The sequence below is a fragment of the Rhinatrema bivittatum genome, chromosome 2 (assembly GCF_901001135.1).
Source record: "Rhinatrema bivittatum chromosome 2, aRhiBiv1.1, whole genome shotgun sequence".
Taxonomy (NCBI): domain Eukaryota; kingdom Metazoa; phylum Chordata; class Amphibia; order Gymnophiona; family Rhinatrematidae; genus Rhinatrema; species Rhinatrema bivittatum.
The window spans coordinates 598,739,579-598,759,792 of NC_042616.1; the positions used below are offsets into that span (position 1 = coordinate 598,739,579).

A 20,214-nucleotide genomic window follows, 5' to 3' on the forward strand; every position below is an offset into this window, starting at 1 on the left:
GAAAAGAAGAACTGCTGGTGTTTGGCCTAAGAACATGCCATACTGGGTCAGACCAAGGGTCTATCAAGCCCAGCATCCTGTCTCCAATAGTGGCCAATAAGAACCTGGCAAGTTCCCAAAAACTAAGTCTATCCCATGTTACCGTTGCTAAGTGGATATTTTCTAAGTCAGCTTTATTAACAGCAGGTAATGGACTTCTCCTCCAAGAACTTATCCAATCCTTTTTTAAACCCAGCTATGTTAACTGCACTAACCACATCTTCAGGCAACAAATTCCAGAGTTTTAATTGTGTGTTGAGTGAAAAAGAACTTTCTCTGATTAGTTTTAAATGTGCCACATGCTAACTTCATGGAGTGCCCCCTAGTCCTTCTCTTATCCGAAAGAGTAAATAACTGATTCACATTTACCTGTTCTAGACCTCTCATGATTTTAAACAACTCTATCATATCCCCCCTCAGCTGTCTCTTCTCCAAGTCCTAACCTCTTTAGTCTTTCCTCATAGGGGAGCTGTTCCATCCCCTTTATCATTTTGGTAGCCCTTCTCTGTACCTTCTCCATCGCAACTATATCTTTTTTGAGATGCGGCGACCAGAATTATACACAGTAGTCAAGGTGCAGTCTCACCATGGAGTGATACAGAGGCATTATGTCATTTTCTGTTTTATTCACCATTCCCTTTCTAATAATTCCCAACATTCTGTTTGCTTTTTTGACTGCTGCAGCACACTGAACCGACGATTTCAATGTGTTATCCACTATGATGCCCAGATCTCTTTCTTAGGTGGTAGCTCGGAGCTCCTAATATGGAATCTAACATTGTGTAACTATAGCATGGGTTATTTTTCCCTATATGCATCACCTTGCACTTACCCACATTAAATTTCATCTGCCATTTGGATGCCCAATTTTCCAGTCTCACAAGGTCTTGCTGCAATTTATCATAATCCGCTTGTGATTTAACTACTCTGAATAATTTTGTATCATCTGCAAATCTGATTACCTCTCTCATCGTATTCCTTTCCAGATCATTTATAAATATATTGAAAAGTATGGGTCCCAATACAGATCCCTGAGGCACTTCACTTCCCACTCCCTTCCACTGAGAAAAATGTCCATTTAATCCTACTCTTTGTTTCCTGTCTTTTAGTCAGTTTGTAATCCATGAAAGGACATCGCCACCTATCCCATGACTTTTTACTTTTCCTAGAAACCTCTCATGAGGAACTTTGTCAAATGCCTTCTGAAAATCCAAAAACACTACATCTATCGGTTCATCTTTAACTACATGTTTATTAACTTCTTCAAAAAAGTGAAGCAGATTTGTGAAGCAAGACTTGCCTTGGGTAAAATCATGTTGACTTTGTTTCATTAAACCATGTCTTTCTATATGTTCTATGATTTTGATATTTAGAACACTTTCAACTATTTTTCCTGGCACTGATGTCAGGCTAACTGGTCCATAGTTTCCCCGGATTGCCCCTGGAGCCCTTTTTAAATATTGGGGTTACATTAGTCACCCTCCAGTCTTCAGATACAATGAATGATTTTTGTGATAGGTTACAAATTTTTACTAATAGATCTGAAATTTCATTTTTTAGTTCCTTCAGAACCCTTGGGTGTATACCATTCAGTCCAGGTGATTTACTACTCTTCAGTTTGTCAATCAGGCCTACCACATCTTCTAGGTTCACCGTGATTTGGTTCAGACCATCTGAATTATTACCCATGAAAACCTTCTCTGGAACGCGTATCTCCCCAACCTCCTCTTCAGTAAACACCGAAGCAAAGAAATCATTTAACCTTTCCGCGTTGGCCTGATCTTCTCTAAGGGCCCCTTTAACTCCTCGATCATCTAATAGTCCAACTGACTCCCTCACAGGTTTTCTGCTTCGGATATATTTTAAAAAGTTTTTACTGTGAGTTTTTTCCACTATGGCCAACTTCTTTTCAAATTCTCTCTTAGCCTGTCTTATCAGTGTCATACATTTAACTTACCAACGCTTATGCATCATCCTATTTTCTTCTGTTGGATCCGTCTTCCAATTTTTGAATGAAGACCTTTTGGCTACAATAGCTTTTTTCACCTCCCCTTTTAACCATGACGGTAATCGTTTTGCCTTCTTTCCACCTTTCTTAATGTGTGGAATACATCTGGACTGTGCTTCTAGGGTGGTATTTTTTAACAATGTCCACTCCTGTTGCACACATTTTATCTTTGTAGCTGTACCTTTCAGGTTTTTTTCTAACTATTTTTCTCATTTTCTCAAAGTTTCCCTTTTGAAAGTTTAGCATGAGAGCCGTGGATTTGCTTGCTGTCCCCCTTCCAATCATTAATTCAAATTTGATCATATTATGATCACTATTGCCAAGCGGCCCCACCACTGTTACCTCTCTCACCAAATCCTGTGCTCCACTGAGAATTAGATCTAAAATTGCTCCCTCTCTCATCGGTTCTGGAACCAATTGCTCCATAAAACTGTCATTTATTCCATCCAGGAACTTTATCTCTCTTGCATGTCCCGATGATACATTTACCCAGTCAATATTGGGGTAATTGAAATCTCCCATTGTTACTGCACTACCAATTTGGTTAGCTTCCCTAATTTCTCTTAGCATTTCACTGTCCGTCTCACCATCTTGGCCAGGTGGTCGGTAGTATACTCCTATCACTATAGTCTTCCCCAACACACAAGGGATTTCTACCTATAAAGATTCGATTGTGCATTTAGTCTCATGCAGGATGTTTATCCTGTTGGACTCTATGCCATCCCGGACATAAAGTGCCACACCGCCTCCCGGGTGCTGTCATTGCGATATAATTTGTACCCCGGTATAGCACTGTCCCATTGGTTATTCTCCTTCCACCATGTCTCTGAGATGCCAATTAAGTCTATGTCATCATTCACTGCTATACATTCTAATTCTCCCATCTTACTTCTGATACACTCCCACCCTTCCTCTCATACACACCCCCACTCTCTCATACACACTCACAAGCTGCATCCCCGCCCCCTCCCCCAAGCTAGCTATCACACAGACACGCACAAATTGTACCTTTTCTTGTTCTTCACCCACCGCCGGCATGGGATCCGGTGGCGGCCTGCAGCTCTTTTTTTTTATTTCTTCGCAGCCTCCTTTCCCTTTCTTTGGCCGCCACCGGCCTGGGCTCTGGAGGCGGCCCGCGGTCTCTCTTCTCTTATTTTGGACGTTAGCAGTCTCGACGCCGCTAGCACTGCAGATTTTTCTGCCTGAATGAAGGGTGAGGCGGCTGTGGCAGGAAGATTTCACGGGGCAATTTTGCTCCTGGGGGGCAGCTTGTGTGGGGAAAGAGAGAATGGGAGAGCAAGATAGAGTGAGAAATCAATAACAAGGAGGCGAAAGAGAGTTGAATTAAGGGAAAATGAGTGAAGGGAGGGAATGGGGAGGGGGAGGAGGAAGAGAAAGGGGTGAGAGTGAGGACCAGAGATGGTAGGGGATTAGAGGAGGACCCAAGATTGAGGGAGGAATCCAGGATGATAATGTAGAAGAAAGAAGATGAGGAATGGAAGAGTCAGTGCAGGAGAAAGAGGAGAAACTGTGAAAGTGGAGCAGGTAGGATGAATAGGAAGAGGAAAAAGGAAAGAAAAAAACAGGACAAGGGGAGAGAAAAAGAAGGAAGAGAAAATAATAGCTACTTAAGGAAAGAGAACACTGAAACAGAAAAGAAAATAGCAAGACACCAGAAAGACAGAAAACAAACAAAAAAAAGAATAGTGATAAGAACAGAGAATAAGAAAAAAGACGCTCAGCCAGAAAATCAAGCCAGAACCACCACAGGTTGGAAACTCAGAAAGAAAATATATATTAAGAATAAAGTTATTCCAGGAGGAAGAGGAGTGGAGAAAGAGAGAGTTTGTACAGCTCTCCCCCCCCCCCCAACTAATCTCAGGGTGAACAGAACTCAAATGTTCACAGGTACCCTGCTCATTTATTGCTTGGTGATTGGTCCCTCCACTGTCAGCTGTCAGTGAAAGGACCATTCCCCTTTCAGAAGGCTCTCCTTTCAGAATTCTGAAAGGGGATTGGCCCTTTCACTGACAGCTGACAGTAGAGGGACCAATTAACAAGCAGTGCAGGAGCAGTCCAGCCGCAGGAGGTAAGGTCTTCTCTGGTTGGGGTTCCTTGGAGGTGGGGATGGGTTTGGGGGGCTCCTGGCTACTTTCATTTTTGAAGGCAGGTTGGTGGAAAGGTTTGACCCTTTGGTCTGGCAAATTTTAAAGGTGAGTAGGAGGGAAAGGAGTTCAGTCACTTGTCCCGGCTTGGCTCAGCTAATGTTGAAGGGGTTCAGCCCCCCTGGCTAATTTTTGAATGCGGGTGAGTGTGTGTGGGGGGGGTGGGGGGGGGGGAGTTCAGCTGGACCTAGACCTGCTCCATTTTGTCAAGCTCTCGACCGTGGGAAGTTTAATTCTTGCTTGCTTTTGCGTGGTAAAAGAAGGCTCACTAGGCAGTCTCCCCACTAGCACGCTTCTTGCATTGTAGGGCAATAGTTAATGTGTGCTCATTACCCTGCAGTTTGCATGTACCCGTGCTAATCCTAGTGCAGGTTTTAACTCTTGCTTGCTGTGTGTGTTTTTGGTGCTAAAACTCTATTACATACCGGGGTTAAATTAGCACTGAAAACCTACACTAAAACAGGAGTAAAATGTCATGCTAGCATGGTTTATTGTAATTGCCCCAGAGGGAGAAAGAGCTCTTTGCTGCTTGGACTGAAAGAGAGCCCTAATGCATTATTTGATAAGGGTTCAACCTTATCGTCAAGCTTCTCAACTGTTTTATATCCTTTGATCCCAGCAGATTGGGGCAGGCAGTTACCAAAAGAATTTATGCCAATTGACTGGCAGATTGTATCATGCATTGTTATGTGCTGGTTAGCTGACTTGCAGATTACAGACTGTCGAGGCTCATCTAGCGAGAGCCATGGCAACTTCAGTGGCTCTTCTAAGGGCCATTTCCATTGAAGACATTTGCAAAGCTGCTGCTTGGTCATCCATTCACACCTTAATGTCCCACTACTGGCTCAACAACATGTCTCGAAGGGACATTAACTTTGGACGAGAAGTAATGTGCAACCTGTTGTCCCAGTAGTCCATTCTCAACTGGTGATGGTCCGGATAGCTTGTTTCAGTAGTTGTTCCGCTCTGCAACCAAACAGATGAATTTTCAAAGGAGTTACACATGTAAATGTAACATTCTATCGTATAAATTTTCAAAAGCTATTTACCCACTTTAAATGCTCTTAATGTGAGTAATACCTATGGACAATTCAATGGCATTTAGTGTAGCAATTTTCAAAAGCCCATTTATACCTAGTCTTAAGTGGTTAAATGCTTTTGAAAATCAGGCCCTTTGCTTAGGACTCCCCATAGGTTATAGCTAATTCATACCTGTTTGTCAACAGAGATTGCAAGTTTGCTTATCTATAAACAGGATTCTCTGTAGACAGGATAAATTACCCATACTTAACTGCTCACCTCCCTGGAGAGTCAACTACTTTACTAAAGTTTAAGCTCTGGAAGAGACTGAGGGGGTTCACAAAGCAGCACGGGGCTGAAGACTCCCGCACGTGCTCAGAAAAGCCTTTATTGAGCTCTGATCTGAGAGCTGGGTCCATGTCCACGCTGTTGAATGAGATCACCCATAAATTATGGCTAATTCATCCTGCTGTCTATGGAGAAACCCTGTTTACAGGTAAGCAAACTTGCGATTTCTTGTACATTGCTTTGGGTGGCCTATTTGTGTCAGGGAGGTGATTGATATTGTTTTTTTTACATGAATAATAATAAATAAATTGCAGTATTTAATTATAAAACTGTTAACACAGTCTTCAGCGGCCTGTTTTCCCATATCTAAAAGATGGCAATATTAAGTGAGTGAAATTTGTTTCTTTTTTCATCTCTTGAGTTGCTCTGATGAGTTTTAAAATAAAAATTGTTTGTAGTGGGCTTTATTTTAGTTCTTTTAACTATTTTTTTTAACCTTGTATTCTGCTTAGTCCTCGTTCAACCTTTATGGACCTTTAACCTTTTCATTCTGGGCTTAAACTTTACGGGGGTGAATTCCTCTACATGAATTTCACCTTTTTGTTTGTTGTTGTAATTGGATTATGTGCTGTAGTATCCTGAGTTTGAGTTTTTTAGAAAATACATATTTCCTTCTGACATATAATTGAGGAAAATAAATTTAAAAAATGATTTACTCTTTGACAGAGGCGAATAAAGTTTAGCCTCCATACAGATGGCTTTCTACCAAATGGTGGTGTGGTACTCTGCCGGCTGTGGCATCTGCCCTGGATTCGTTGTGTATGACTGGGTTTTTGTAAACTGGTTAAGAGCTGTCCATACGAGTGCTTGTCCTCACTGCACTCAGCCCTCTATGAAGTCACTTCCATTTCATATTAAATTAAGACACAAGAAATACCTTATTTATATTTCAGATCAATAAACGTAATAGTTTTCTTCACTTGAAAAGGAATAGAAACCTAAATAATTACCAGGTTATCTTCATTTGGAAAGAGAAAATTAGAGAGCCCATATGCTCTCAGCCTGTGCTGCTTCAAGATGGTAATTTCACATTTGGGCCGTTTTAGGTGTTCTACACTGGATGATGTTGAAACGGAGGCAAGCAGAGTCTGTCTGAAATGGTATTTCCCGTAAAAATAGTTGTATAGAGCCTAACAAAATATCTTTTAGCACCAATAAAAAGATTGAGAATGGAAGCTTTCCTGCCAGTGGTAGCATTTAACAATTGGAACTTTGGTAGTGGTGGACCATTCCTTTGAATTTTGTGTGGTATGAAAGTGACGTACCTTGCATGCATTGCTCAAGGATAACTGGAGTTGAACCTTCCAGGAATTCTCCACTGTCGAAATATGTGTCTGTTCAGGCCGCATGTGGTATAGCGATTGGTCTGATTTTCAAATCTGCAGCTCAGTGAAAAATGTTCTTATTTGTTTCTCTTTCTTTCCTGAAGGCGTCGGCTGATCTCCCAGCGATCTTCTTTGGAAACATTGGAAGACATTGAAGAAAATGCCCCGTTGAGAAGGTAACGAAGCATGGCTCTATCATGCCGTCTTAGTTTTGTGTTCAGCTAAAGCTCTAGGACAGTGGTTCCCAATCCTGCATATTATGCAGGCAGTGCATGCACATTTTCTCTCATGCATATTCATTGTGGATAACCTGACTGATAGGACAGGGTTGGGAACCACTGCTCTAGGATGTGGTTCATCATGTGTAGCCGTTGGGAAGCTTCTTTTTTTTTTCATAGAAACAAAGGTGGCTGCTTAAATTGCCAGAATGGAGAAAGAAAAGACCCTAACAGAGCAGAGGACAGTTAATTCTACAGAAAGCTTTGCAAGGCGCGAAATTTCCAGTTGCGAAGCTCACTCCTGGCAATCAGAAATTTTGCGCAGGCAAGCTGGTGCCAGCGGGCTGCAATGGCCATGAAGAGCTTCTCGCAGGCGCTGCAGCTCAAGCCTCTTCCTGTGGCCTTATCGGTGTGAGTGCTATCATCCATCGCACTGCATACACACCCCTTCCTCTTAGCACACAGGCTATTGCAGTCCCCTCTGCCCACATTACCTGGAGACAAAAGGTACTGGTCTGCCCTGTCGTACCCCCCCCCCAAAAAAAAAGGCAGGCCACAGGAGTGAGGACGGGAAAAGAGAGCAGACTCTACTTCCAGTCCACCCTTCCCCAAGGCAGAACTGCAGGTGGTGGATCAGAGGATCCACCACCTGCAGGCTGTGCTCATTAGCCACAGGCAGCCGGGGAAGCGGAACTGGAAGATGGCCAATCCCGACCTGCATGGAGGTACAGGAGCTGTGTATGCTGTGTTCTCTCTTAATATCTCTTCTCTGCCTCTTCTATTTGTTATGAAGGGGTTGGGGGGGATACTTCTTTGTTTTTGGAGGGTTTTTTTGTGGCCAGCAGTTTTCTCCTGATATGTTCGGCTACCAGCTCCATCATAACCAGCTTCTGTTGGGTTCCAGTGCCATGTGCGGTGACGGATTTAGAATTTGGATGCCGCTAGGCACTGTTGGTGCTAACACTCCTTGCTCCCACCCCCAGCCCCCTGTCAAGGGATAATAAGATTCCTGCCTCCCCTTCCTTGCACAGCCCCCACCCTCATCCCAGGGACTGTGAAAGTTGCCTCTGCAGGGTCCCCAGCCCCCATCGACCTGGGGAGCATTAGACCAGAGCCGGGAATTGAACCCAGCTCCTCTCCATGGCAATGCCCAGCACTTGTCTTTCATTAAAAGAAGTATCCCAAGGTTGGTGGCTTAGAGATGTCACACAAAGTAACACTGCTTTAGTGTTCCAAGGGGATCTTTTCCACGTAATAAAACAGAGACCCCTTTTTAGCATTTTTTATCTCTCTCGTCTCAAATGAAATAAAACAAAAAAAAAATAGAAAGGAAATCGCATTCTTGGAATAGTGTAATAACCGCATGGATCCTTTTATAGCCGTAAACAAACGTTGTTTTTGCCAATTTGATTACTGCTGGCTGTGTTCTGAGGCCAGAAGCCTCCCTCTGGTGCGAGTTGAGCCTGTGCACGCCTACGAGTTCTGCTGGCTTGGTCCTTAGCCTTATTTGTGTACTGCCAGAAAATGCTTGAAAGCAACAACAACAAAAAACCAATTGTAAAACCACTTATTGCTCCCGAAATCAGTAAAGGAAGGCAGTGTTATAGTGTGCCACACCATGGCGTAGTGCAGGACTTTCAGGAGTTTACTACGGAAAGGTTCCCAAAAAGAGAAAAGGCAAAACTAATTAAATTGTCAATAAGGACTCTGCCAGTGACCAGCAGCGAACATGCGGCCAAAACAATGTTTTCATTCTTCTGCTTGGATAGATTTCACAGTGCCTCATTAATAGAGTTATGGTGAAAGATTGCTAATAGTTCTGTGGCGTCAGGGAAGCTGTGTATTATTTTAATAAACAGCTTCTTGTTCCCAGACTCATTTACCCTGGTGCTTTTGCTGACTCTGAAAATCAGGTTGACTTTGAATCATTTTTGCTGTCTTTCCTTCCTGTCTTTGTGTTTTGAGATTGTATCAGCTTTTCTAGCTTGGCGCCGACTTCAGGAGTTTGCGTGTACAATATATCGACGGGTTTTTTTTGTTATGTTTTCTTTTTTTTTTTTAGGTGTCGAACTCTGTCAGGTTCACCCAGACCAAAGAACTTTAAAAAGATTCACTTTATCAAGAACATGCGTCAGCACGACACCAGGAACGGCAGGTACTGTCCAAAAAGAAGGTGCTCCCATGCCAGGGCTGCGGGGTGGAGGAGGAAGGAATGGGAGAACGGGAGAGAGAGAGAGCAAGGGTTAATTATTATTGCAGCATAAAGTTAATGCCTAAAAAAAAATTACAGGAGGCAACCGAGTCAGCAGAAAAAAAAAGTGCTCTTCTGCCCCTCCGCAACCCCCAACTCATCACAACAATGGTCTGGGTCTAAAAGCAGAAACTAAAGTGCACTTCCCCCTAGGACTCGAACATGCCTGTGCTTGCAAAGGCAGTCCTGTGAAAGGACCTTTTGGATTCTTAGTAAAATGCCTTGCTGTTCAGTGAAATGAGCTGCTCCGTTGGGCTGGGTCAGCCCGAGCTCCTGGAGTGCCCCTTGTTGATTGTGTGAAAGCAAACGAAAGAATGGTGATGCATGAGATCCATGCTGAGAAGCAGGAGCCGGGCATGTTTGTGCTGCCTTTCGCAGGACGTAAGGTGCCCTCCTTTAAGAAGATCAAGGTCAATATTTAGTGGGCCAAGCGGGCAACTTACCCTGCTTAAAGTTAGCTAGATAAATCGCCATGGGTATTCCGCCGGAGCGCAACCGATGAGGTGCCCCACTGGATATAGCCAGATAAAGTTCTAGTTAGTTGGATACATTTATCCAGCTAACTTTAAGGCTTTCTTTCTGGCATAACCAGGCATAGACTCGTAACTTATCCAGCTAACTCTGAATTTTTCTGAGTTAGCCAAATAATTTATCTCTGGCTAACTTAACTCCGCCCCTGGAATGACTCCAATTTATTCAGCTGACTTTTACCCGGCCGAACAGTTAGCCAGGTAAATCAGAGCTTTTCAGAATGGCTGGAAATTTTTAAATCTGCCCTGTTTATTTTAATGACCACGATTCTTGCATTAAATGTGGCTCATTGCCCTTGGTAATTGGAAAGACAGCTAGGTAACAGTGCTTTCCCCGGGAGTAAATTGCTTCACTTATATACTGTGTGTGTGTGTATATGTATATATAAATAAATGCACATCCCTTGCAGAAGTAAATTACTTTCTAACAGTTTTTTTGTTTGTATTTTAACTTAGGAGTTAACATACACCAGAAACTCTCTGTTAGGCCCACTAACAGTATAGACCCCTTTACACAAGGTAGAAACATGGTACCTGAAAGTGATCCACCAAATAGCAGCAATTATACCTGATTGGAAGATTTGCTTTTTTCCTGCCAAGGTTATATAGTGCTAATATTTTGCTAATATTTTGTCTTTGTGCTTTCAGAAGCATTTCATTCCAGCTGATTATAGATTGGGCTGGACTCTTCAGTTCAGCAAAAATGATTATTTCCTGCTGTTATGGGTTTTTTTTTATCTTCTTCTGACTGATTGCACAGCTGGTCCTGGTCACCTTTGCTGTCCATTATGTTTAGCAAAGAATTAAAGATTGACAAATACAATAAAAAAAAAATAATAATAACAATAATTACAAGGTGATATATTTTTAATGGGCTAACTTTATACATTTCATGCCTATTACTCCTTTCCTTGGGTCAGAATAGAATGAACATTAGATGATATTACCAGAAAATATAAGCAAATCATAAAAATTATAGGGGAAGGGGATTTGTAGGGCTGGGGGAAGGTTTGATGAGTGATTAGAAGGTGAAAGGCAGTATAATTTTATGGTTCGTAATGGGTTAAAAAAAAACAAATCCTTAAGTACTTTATTGTCAGTGACATCATTTTAACTTCAAAAGCCTTGAGAGGCCAATATTCAAAACAAATGTTAGCTGGATAAGTACTATTTATCCGGCTAAGTGATGCCACTGAATATCTGGCTCTGGTCAAAGGGCACCACTTAGCAGGAAAAGTGGCTGACTTATCCGGTAACTCGGGCGGGGAATGGGCGGATCAGGGAGGAGTCAAGTTGACAAGATAAGTTAACCAGCTAACTTGATATTCAGAGTTAGATGGCTAAATTAACTGGCCAACTCTGGTTGGGCCATGGGGCTGTCCTAAAGTTTGCTGGTTTTAACTTATCCGGCTAACTAGCTCAGCCACGTGGCAGCTGAATGTGGACCTCAGTGTTTCTGAACCGTTTTAAATTTTCCTTTCATTATCCGGATCATAAGGTCATTGATGCAGTGGTCTGGTTCTGAAGTGTTGCCCCATGGAGGTGGTGTTCTGGTCTCCTCTATGGTGATTGATCTTGCCTTTAAGGTCTGGTCTGGGTCACCAGTGTAGCGTGCTTCTTCACATTGTCTGCACTGAATCATGTACACTACATTAGAGGAGGCACGTGCGCAGGATCCCCTTATATTCAGTGTCTTTCCCATGTGCGTGATTGTGGGGATCTTATAACGTGTTGGCATAGCCTGCAGCATGGCAAATTGCAGGGATATGTGCCATTTTTGCCTCAGATTAGGTAGTTGCCTGAAGGTCGGTACTGGTGGAGCAGATAATATTTCTTTTAAGTGATTCATCCTCCAGATCTTTCGTAGTTTTTCCAACTGTGGGTTGTATGTAACTACAAGGGGATACTCGGTCTGAGGTTTTCCTTTCTTGGTCCTGTAGTAGATTTGTCCTGGGTGTTTTTAAGTGAACAAGCAGTCTTCCTGGATATGATTTTGAGGTTGTAGCCTTTTTGTTTGAATAATTCAGTCAGGACTTTGAGGTGTTCGTCTTTCTGGGTTAGAACATAATCGGTTATAATGTGTAGTTTGATGGTGTATAATGGACTTTTTTTTTGTATGTGAAGGGTAGAAGCTGAAATTGTAAAGGTAACTACATCTGTCAATCAATTTCCAAAGACAAGTGTTTAAAGATGGTTATTGTTGGTAGAAATTGTGATATCCAAAAAGTTCATGCTCTTTGGAGTACTCCATTTTGAATCTGATTGAAGGATGGAGTGCATTAAAAGATTTATGACTATGAGAGTCTCTTCTCCCTCTGGCCAAATCATAACAATGCCATCAGTATACCCATAAGATTTCAAGGGTCTAGTCTGATATTTATTCAGAAATGTCTCTTCCAGGTTTGCCATGCAAAGGTTGGCATAGTATGGTGCTATTCTGGTGCCCATGGCAATGCCCATGAACTAGAGATATTAAAACTAAGATAGCTGTGTGTCAGGATTAATTTAATTAATTTTGCAATAGTTTCTTTCACCCTATCATGTCTCAATTGCACAATCTCCATCATGTGCCTGCACCTCACCAGGCCCTCCCTGTGGTACTACAAGAAGCTTTTACCTTACAAAGGAATCCAGAGACATATTTTGAAACATAATACCTCTACCTATATGCTTGTGGGATATGAGATGAGAGGAGGGGGTTCATTTGATATCTGCATGCTTTGCTTTTTGTGTCACTGTTTAGTCATTTCCAATACAGTGCAACCAACATTAAACTTTCTTCATGGTAAAATTTCAGAATGACCTGATAAATTGTCCCTTTAATTTTAAGACCATCTGAAATATATTATGTAGCATGTTCATGGCAATATTTATTTATTTATTTATTTATTTATTTATTTAATTTTATTTATTTATTTAAAGGCTTTTATATACCGATAACCGTTTGCACATCGTATCGGTCTACATGGAACAGTATAGTTAAATAATAAAGAGTAACAGTTACCTGGAACAACTGGTAGTATAATAAGTTAAGATATGGTACATAACTATAAACATAGTAATAACTAATTGTGAATGATATCATGGTTTCAACTGAAGGACATAACAGTTAACATGTGAGGGACTCAGAGAGGTTTACAAATAATTAAGGCGGATTAAAGTAAGAGGAAGCGATAGATGGCAGTGGGTGGGGGGGAATAAAATCAAAGTAAAGGTGGGAGAGTGTAGGGGGAGATATAAAGGGAAAAATGTAACAGGAGACAGGGAGAAACATGAGCTGGTAAGGGTGCATGAGGGGAAGGCTTGTTTAAAGAGCCATGTTTTAAATTTGTTTTTTAATTTCTGTGTGCAAGGTTCAATGCGGAGATCTGGAGGCATTGAGTTCCAGTTTAAGGGACCTGCTATCGAAAGTGCTCGATTCCTTGTGGAGGAGAGATGTGTGATTTTAGGAGAGGATATGTGTAGGGTTCCTTTATAGGCTGATCTGGTGGGTTTATTGGATGTATGGAAATGGAGGGAGTCATTTAGCCATTTAATGTTCTGGTTGTGTATGGTCTTGTGTATAAGGGAGAGGCTCTTGTAGAGAATTCTGGAGGAGATAGGGAGCCAGTGGAGGTCTCTTAGAATAGGTGTGATGTGATCTTTCCTGCGTGTATTGGTGAGTATTCTGGCTGCCGCATTACGTAACATTTGGAAGGGTTTGATGGTGACGGCAGGGAGGCCTAAGAGGAGGGAGTTACAATAGTTGATTTTGGAGAAAATTATGGCCTGAAGTACAGTGCGAAAGTCATTGAAATGTAGGAGAGGTCTTAGTTTCTTTAAGACATGAAGTTTGAAGTAGAATTCCTTCAAGGTGGATTTTATGAATGCTTTTAAGTTCAGTTGGTTGTCTATGATAACGCCAAGATTTCGTACATGTTGTAAGATGGGAGATGTAAAGGGCGAGGTGTTAGAGTGTGTGGTGGTGGAGGAAGGAGGATTGTGAGAAATGATGAGGAGTTCTGTTTTGGCAGTATTGAGTGTGAGATCCAGGTTTGTGAGAACATAAGAACATAAGAACATAAGAAAATGCCATACTGGGTCAGACCAAGGGTCCATCAAGCCCAGCATCCTGTTTCCAACAGTGGCCAATCCAGGCCATAAGAACCTGGCAAGTACCCAAAAACTAAGTCTATTCCATGTAACCATTGCTAATGGCAGTGGCTATTCTCTAAGTGAACTTAATAGCAGGTAATGGACTTCTCCTCCAAGAACTTATCCAATCCTTTTTTTTTTTTTTTTTTTTTTTTTAATTATTTATTTATCATTTTAAGAATATTACATTCAATGCAATTCAGATCATTATATTGAACAACACAAATATATACCAAAATTTGGCTAAGGTACAACTAAACACAAAACTAAAGAAAAAGGAAAAGAACATATTTAAGATATATATTTCAGTTACTTGACCTTATGCCATCTTTTGTATTCAAACTAGAGAGAGATGTGGGAAAAAAGAAAAAATTCATAGGGAGCTTCAAATAATATATTATACTCAAGAAAAGGGCAATATTATACTGGATAACTTTTCTTTTACTTATGTCATGTCAATGGGGATGATGTTGGTATTTTACGCTGATCCACAAAACTTTTTAAATGGTCGGGTAATAAAAAAATAAAGGATTCGTCTTGCTTTGTGATAAGACATTTACACGGGAATCTTAAAATAAACTTATATCCCAAGGCAATAACATCTTGCCGGAAGGCTAAAAAAGCCTTCCGTTTTTGTTGGGTTGACGCAGCTAGGTCTGGAAAAATTTTCATATCCTTCCCCAGGTAATTGACCGGGAACTTTATAAAATATTTTTTCATAACAGTATTGACATCATTAATTGATGAAAATATTGCCATCAATGTTCCTCTTTCAATTACCTGAGCCTGGGAATCTTCTAAAAAATTTGTGAGATCACCCTGAAACATTTGATCTTCTGTTAAAGGATTTACATTTCTAGCTTTAGGTAGGAAAAAGCAATTTATAATTACAGGGGAGTCTTCCAAAGCAAACCCCAATGCCTCTGTTAAGAAATTTTTTAAGGAAATTATTGGTGTTTCCCCGATCACTCTGGGGAAATTTAGAAATCTTAGATTGAGGCGTTTGGAGTTGTTTTCAAGACTTTCCAATCTCTTACTTATGGATTCTCTATCTTTTATAACTGCTGTTTGGAAGTCCATATATTTCTTTTCATTCTTTTCCAACAATTTTATTTTTTCAGTTGATTCTTTCATTTGTTTTTGAACCAAAAGGAGATCTCTTTGATTTCCGACATTCATTGCGTCAACTTTATTTTCCAACCTCTGAATATTATTTAAAGTTCCAGCCATCATATCCCAGAGCATATCCATAGTAACCACCTCTGGGCGGGTCATAGGAATAGGGGGTGTCCTGTTAGTCAGTTGTTCCCGTTCGATTATTGGTGGTGTGGACAATTCCAGACCACCTATCGCTCCTACAACACCTTCAGCCTCTGCAATTGATTCTGCAGAGGCTTCTCCCATAGTCCCATTCCCGTTCCGTTGGGCTGGTGGCAGTCCAAGATTTGGACTGAGGGAGGCCTCCTCTGTAGGCACTGCCGGTCCTCCCTGACTGGCAGGCACACCAGATTCCTCGATGCCTGACCCATTTATTCCAGCAGAAACCATAAATCTAGTTATATCCAATTGAATTGGAGAGGGCAAAGGAAGAGAAGGAAATATTCTCACCTTGCCCTTTCTTTTTGGAGGCATGTTCTTCCCAAAAACAACTTACAATTGAAACCACTAGATTATTTATGGAATATTGCCTAATTTTCCCACATAGATTTTCGGAGGAGTTAAGTGGAAAGAAAATAAAGTTTTTACCTCAAGACCTTTATTGAGACTTCGGGCCACATCCGGGCGAATACGGGCGAAGCTGGGCAAAGCCGACCATGCGCGCGCCCCTTAGGCGCGCGCGGCTTTGGCAGCGCGCCGGCTCTGCTGCGCGCCGCTAACAGTTAGTTTTTATCTGTTTCCTGCTTCGTCTCACCGGGTCCGCCCCCTGACGTCGGCAGTGACGCTGCTGAGACCGTCGGGTTTGCAGCTGTTGTTTGCTCCCCCCGGAGCCCTCTCAATTGGGGTATTGGTTCTTTTTCTCACCACGCTCTCCTCCTCTCTCAGCGTGATTCTCCAACAGTTAGTTTTTATCTGTTTCCTGCTTCGTCTCACCGGGTCCGCCCCCTGACGTCGGCAGTGACGCTGCTGAAACCGTCGGGTTTGCAGCTGTTGTTTGCTCCCCCCGGAGCCCTCTCAATTGGGGTATTGGTTCTTTTTCTCACCACGCTCTCCTCCTCTCTCAGCGTGATTCTCCAACAGTTAGTTTTTAATCTGTTTCCTGCTTCGTCTCACCGGGTCCGCCCCCTGACGTCGGCAGTGACGCTGCTGAGACCGTCGGGTTTGCAGCTGTTGTTTGCTCCCCCCGGAGCCCTCTCAATTGGGGTATTGGTTCTTTTTCTCACCACGCTCTCCTCCTCTCTCAGCGTGATTCTCCAACAGTTAGTTTTTATCTGTTTCCTGCTTCGTCTCACCGGGTCCGCCCCCTGACGTCGGCAGTGACGTCGGCAGTGACGCTGCTGAGACCGTCGGGTTTGCAGCTGTTGTTTGCTCCCCCCGGAGCCCTCTCAATTGGGGTATTGGTTCTTTTTCTCACCACGCTCTCCTCCTCTCTCCTCCAATCCTTTTTTAAACACAGCTATACTATACTCTGGCAACAAATTCCAGAGTTTAATTGTGCGTTGAGTAAAAAAGAACTTTCTCCGATTAGTTTTAAATGTGCCCCATGCTAACTTCATGGAGTGTCCCCTAGTCCTTCTACTATCCGAAAGAGTAAATAACCGATTCACATCTACCCGTTCTAGACCTCTCATGATTTTAAACACCTCTATCATATCCCCCCTCAGTCGTCTCTTCTCCAAGCTGAAAAGTCCTAACCTCTTTAGTCTTTCCTCATAGGGGAGTTGTTCCATTCCCCTTATCATTTTGGTAGCCCTTCTCTGTACCTTCTCCATCGCAATTATATCTTTTTTGAGATGCGGCGACCAGAATTGTACGCAGTATTCAAGGTGCGGTCTCACCATGGAGTGATACAGAGGCATTATGACATTTTCCGTTTTATTCATCATTCCTTTTCTAATAATTCCCAACATTCTGTTTGCTTTTTTGACTGCCGCAGCACACTGAACTGACGATTTCAATGTGTTATCCACTATGACACCTAGATCTCTTTCTTGGGTTGTAGCACCTAATATGGAACCCAACATCGTGTAATTATAGCATGGATTATTTTTCCCTATATGCATCACCTTGCACTTATCCACATTAAATTTCATCTGCCATTTGGATGCCCAATTTTCCAGTCTCACAAGGTCTTCCTGCAATTTATCACAATCTGCTTGTGATTTAACTACTCTGCACAATTTTGTGTCATCTGCAAATTTGATTATCTCACTCGTCGTATTTCTTTCCAGATCATTTATAAATATATTGAACAGTAAGGGTCCCAACACAGAACCCTGAGGTACTCCACTGTCCACTCCCTTCCACTGAGAAAATTGCCCATTTAATCCTACTCTCTGTTTCCTGTCTTTTAGCCAGTTTGCAATCCACGAAAGGACATCGCCACCTATCCCATGACTTTTTACTTTTCCTAGAAGCCTCTCATGAGGAACTTTGTCAAACGCCTTCTGAAAATCCAAGTATACTATATCTACCGGTTCACCTTTATCCACATGTTTATTAACTCCTTCAAAAAAGTGAAGCAGATTTGTGAGGCAAGACTTGCCCTGGGTAAAGCCATGCTGACTTTGTTCCATTAAACCATGTCTTTCTATATGTTCTGTGATTTTGATGTTTATAACACTTTCCACTATTTTTCCTGGCACTGAAGTCAGGCTAACCGGTCTGTAGTTTCCCGGATCGCCCCTGGAGCCCTTTTTAAATATTGGGGTTACATTTGCTATCCTCCAGTCTTCAGGTACAATGGATGATTTTAATGATAAGTTACAAATTTTTACTAATAGGTCTGAAATTTCATTTTTTAGTTCCTTCAGAACTCTGGGGTGTATACCATCCGGTCCAGGTGATTTACTACTCTTCAGTTTGTCAATCAGGCCTACCACATCTTCTAGGTTCACCGTGATTTGATTCAGTCCATCTGAATCATTACCCATGAAAACCTTCTCCATTACGGGTACCTCCCCAACATCCTCTTCAGTAAACACCGAAGCAAAGAAATCATTTAATCTTTCCACGATGGCCTTATCTTCTCTAAGTGCCCCTTTAACCCCTCGATCATCTAACGGTCCAACTGACTCCCTCACAGGCTTTCTGCTTCGGATATATTTAAAAAAGTTTTTACTGTGAGTTTTTGCCTCTACAGCCAACTTCTTTTCAAATTCTCTCTTAGCCTGTCTTATCAATGTCTTACATTTAACTTGCCAATGTTTATGCTTTATCCTATTTTCTTCTGTTGGATCCTTCTTCCAATTTTTGAATGAAGATCTTTTGGCTAAAATAGCTTCTTTCACCTCCCCTTTTAACCATGCCGGTAATCGTTTTGCCTTCTTTCCACCTTTCTTAATGTGTGGAATACATCTGGACTGTGCTTCTAGAATGGTATTTTTTAACAATGACCACGCCTCTTGGACATTTTTTACTTTTGTAGCTGCTCCTTTCAGTTTTTTTCTAACAATTTTTCTCATTTTATCAAAGTTTCCCTTTTGAAAGTTTAGCACGAGAGCCTTGGATTTGCACACTGTTCCTTTTCCAGTCATTAAATCAAATTTGATCATATTATGATCACTATTGCCAAGTGGCCCCACCACCGTTACCTCTCTCACCAAGTCCTGTGCTCCACTGAGAATTAGATCTAAAATTGCTCCCTCTCTCGTCGGTTCCTGAACCAATTGCTCCATAAAGCTATCATTTATTCCATCCAGGAACGTTATCTCTCTAGCGTGACCCGATGATACATTTACCCAGTCTATATTGGGGTAATTGAAGTCTCCCATTATTACTGCACTACCAATTTGGTTAGCTTCCCTAATTTCTCTTAGCATTTCACTGTCCATCTCACCATCTTGACCAGGTGGACGGTAGTATACCCCTATCACTGTAGTCTTCCCTGATACACAAGGGATTTCTACCCATAAAGATTCAATTTTGTATTTAGTCTCATGCAGGATGTTTATCCTGTTGGACTCTATGCCATCCCGGACATAAAGCGCCACACCTCCTCCCGACTGCTCCTCTCTGTCATTGCGATATAATTTGTACCCCGGTATAGCACTGTCCCATTGGTTATCCTCTTTCCACCATGTCTCTGAGATGCCAATTAAGTCTATGTCATCATTTACTGCTATACATTCTAGTTCTCCCATCTTACTTCTTAGACTTCTGGCATTAGCATACAAACATTTCAAAGTTTGTTTTTTGATTGTATTTTTATTCTGCTTTTTAATTGATAGGGATAAGTTACAATTTTTTAGCTCAGGTGAGTTTTTAGTTACAGGCACTTGGACTACTTTTCTAATTATTGGAACCTCACTGTCGGGATGCCCTAATTCTAATGCATCATTAGTATCCTTTAAAGATACATCTCTCCGAACCATGCGCTGCTGAGCGACTGTCGGCTTTCCCCTTTGTTCTAGTTTAAAAGCTGCTCTATCTCCTTTTTAAAGGTTTGCGCCAGCAGTCTGGTTCCACCCTGGTTAAGGTGGAGCCCATCCCTTCGGAAGAGACTCCCCCTTCCCCAAAAGGTTCCCCAGTTCCCCAGTGGTTGATTGAGTTGATGCAGTTGTCCCAGATCTTTAATGAATTGGATAGGGAGTCAGTGATGGGGATGAGAATTTGGACGTCGTCCGCTTATATGAAGTGGTTGAGGCCTAGGTTAGATAGGCGTTGGCAGAGGAGTAACATGTAGATATTGAAGAGGGTAGATGATAGGGTACACCTCGGGTTAAGTTGATGGGATCAGATTCACTGTTATCCAGTTTGACCTTGAAGTGTCTATTTTCAAGGTAGGATTCAAACCAGCGGAATGCCGTGACTGTTATGCCTATGTTGGTGAGTTGGTTTAATAGGATTTTGTGGCTGATGGTGTCGAAAGCAGATGAGATGTCTAGCATTGCAAGGAGGAAGGAGTGTCCGTTGTTCATACCTTTGAGTATGGTGTCTGTGAATGATATTAGGAGTGTTTTCGTACTGAAGAATTTACGGAAGCCAAACTGAGATGGGAATAGGATATTGTGTTTATC

The 20,214-nt window shown here is 41.9% G+C and overlaps 1 protein-coding gene across 2 annotated transcripts in view; it reads left to right on the plus strand.

The window, feature by feature from the left end:
* Nucleotides 1–20,214, plus strand: part of CABLES1 (Cdk5 and Abl enzyme substrate 1) — a 190,726-nt gene that overhangs the window by 77,265 nt on the left and 93,247 nt on the right. For both annotated transcript variants that reach the window (XM_029591126.1, XM_029591125.1), the window contains exons 2-3: nucleotides 7,010–7,081; nucleotides 9,186–9,278. In XM_029591126.1, the coding sequence (XP_029446986.1) occupies nucleotides 7,010–7,081; nucleotides 9,186–9,278 (165 nt within the window). The remainder of the gene's footprint in view (nucleotides 1–7,009; nucleotides 7,082–9,185; nucleotides 9,279–20,214) is intronic.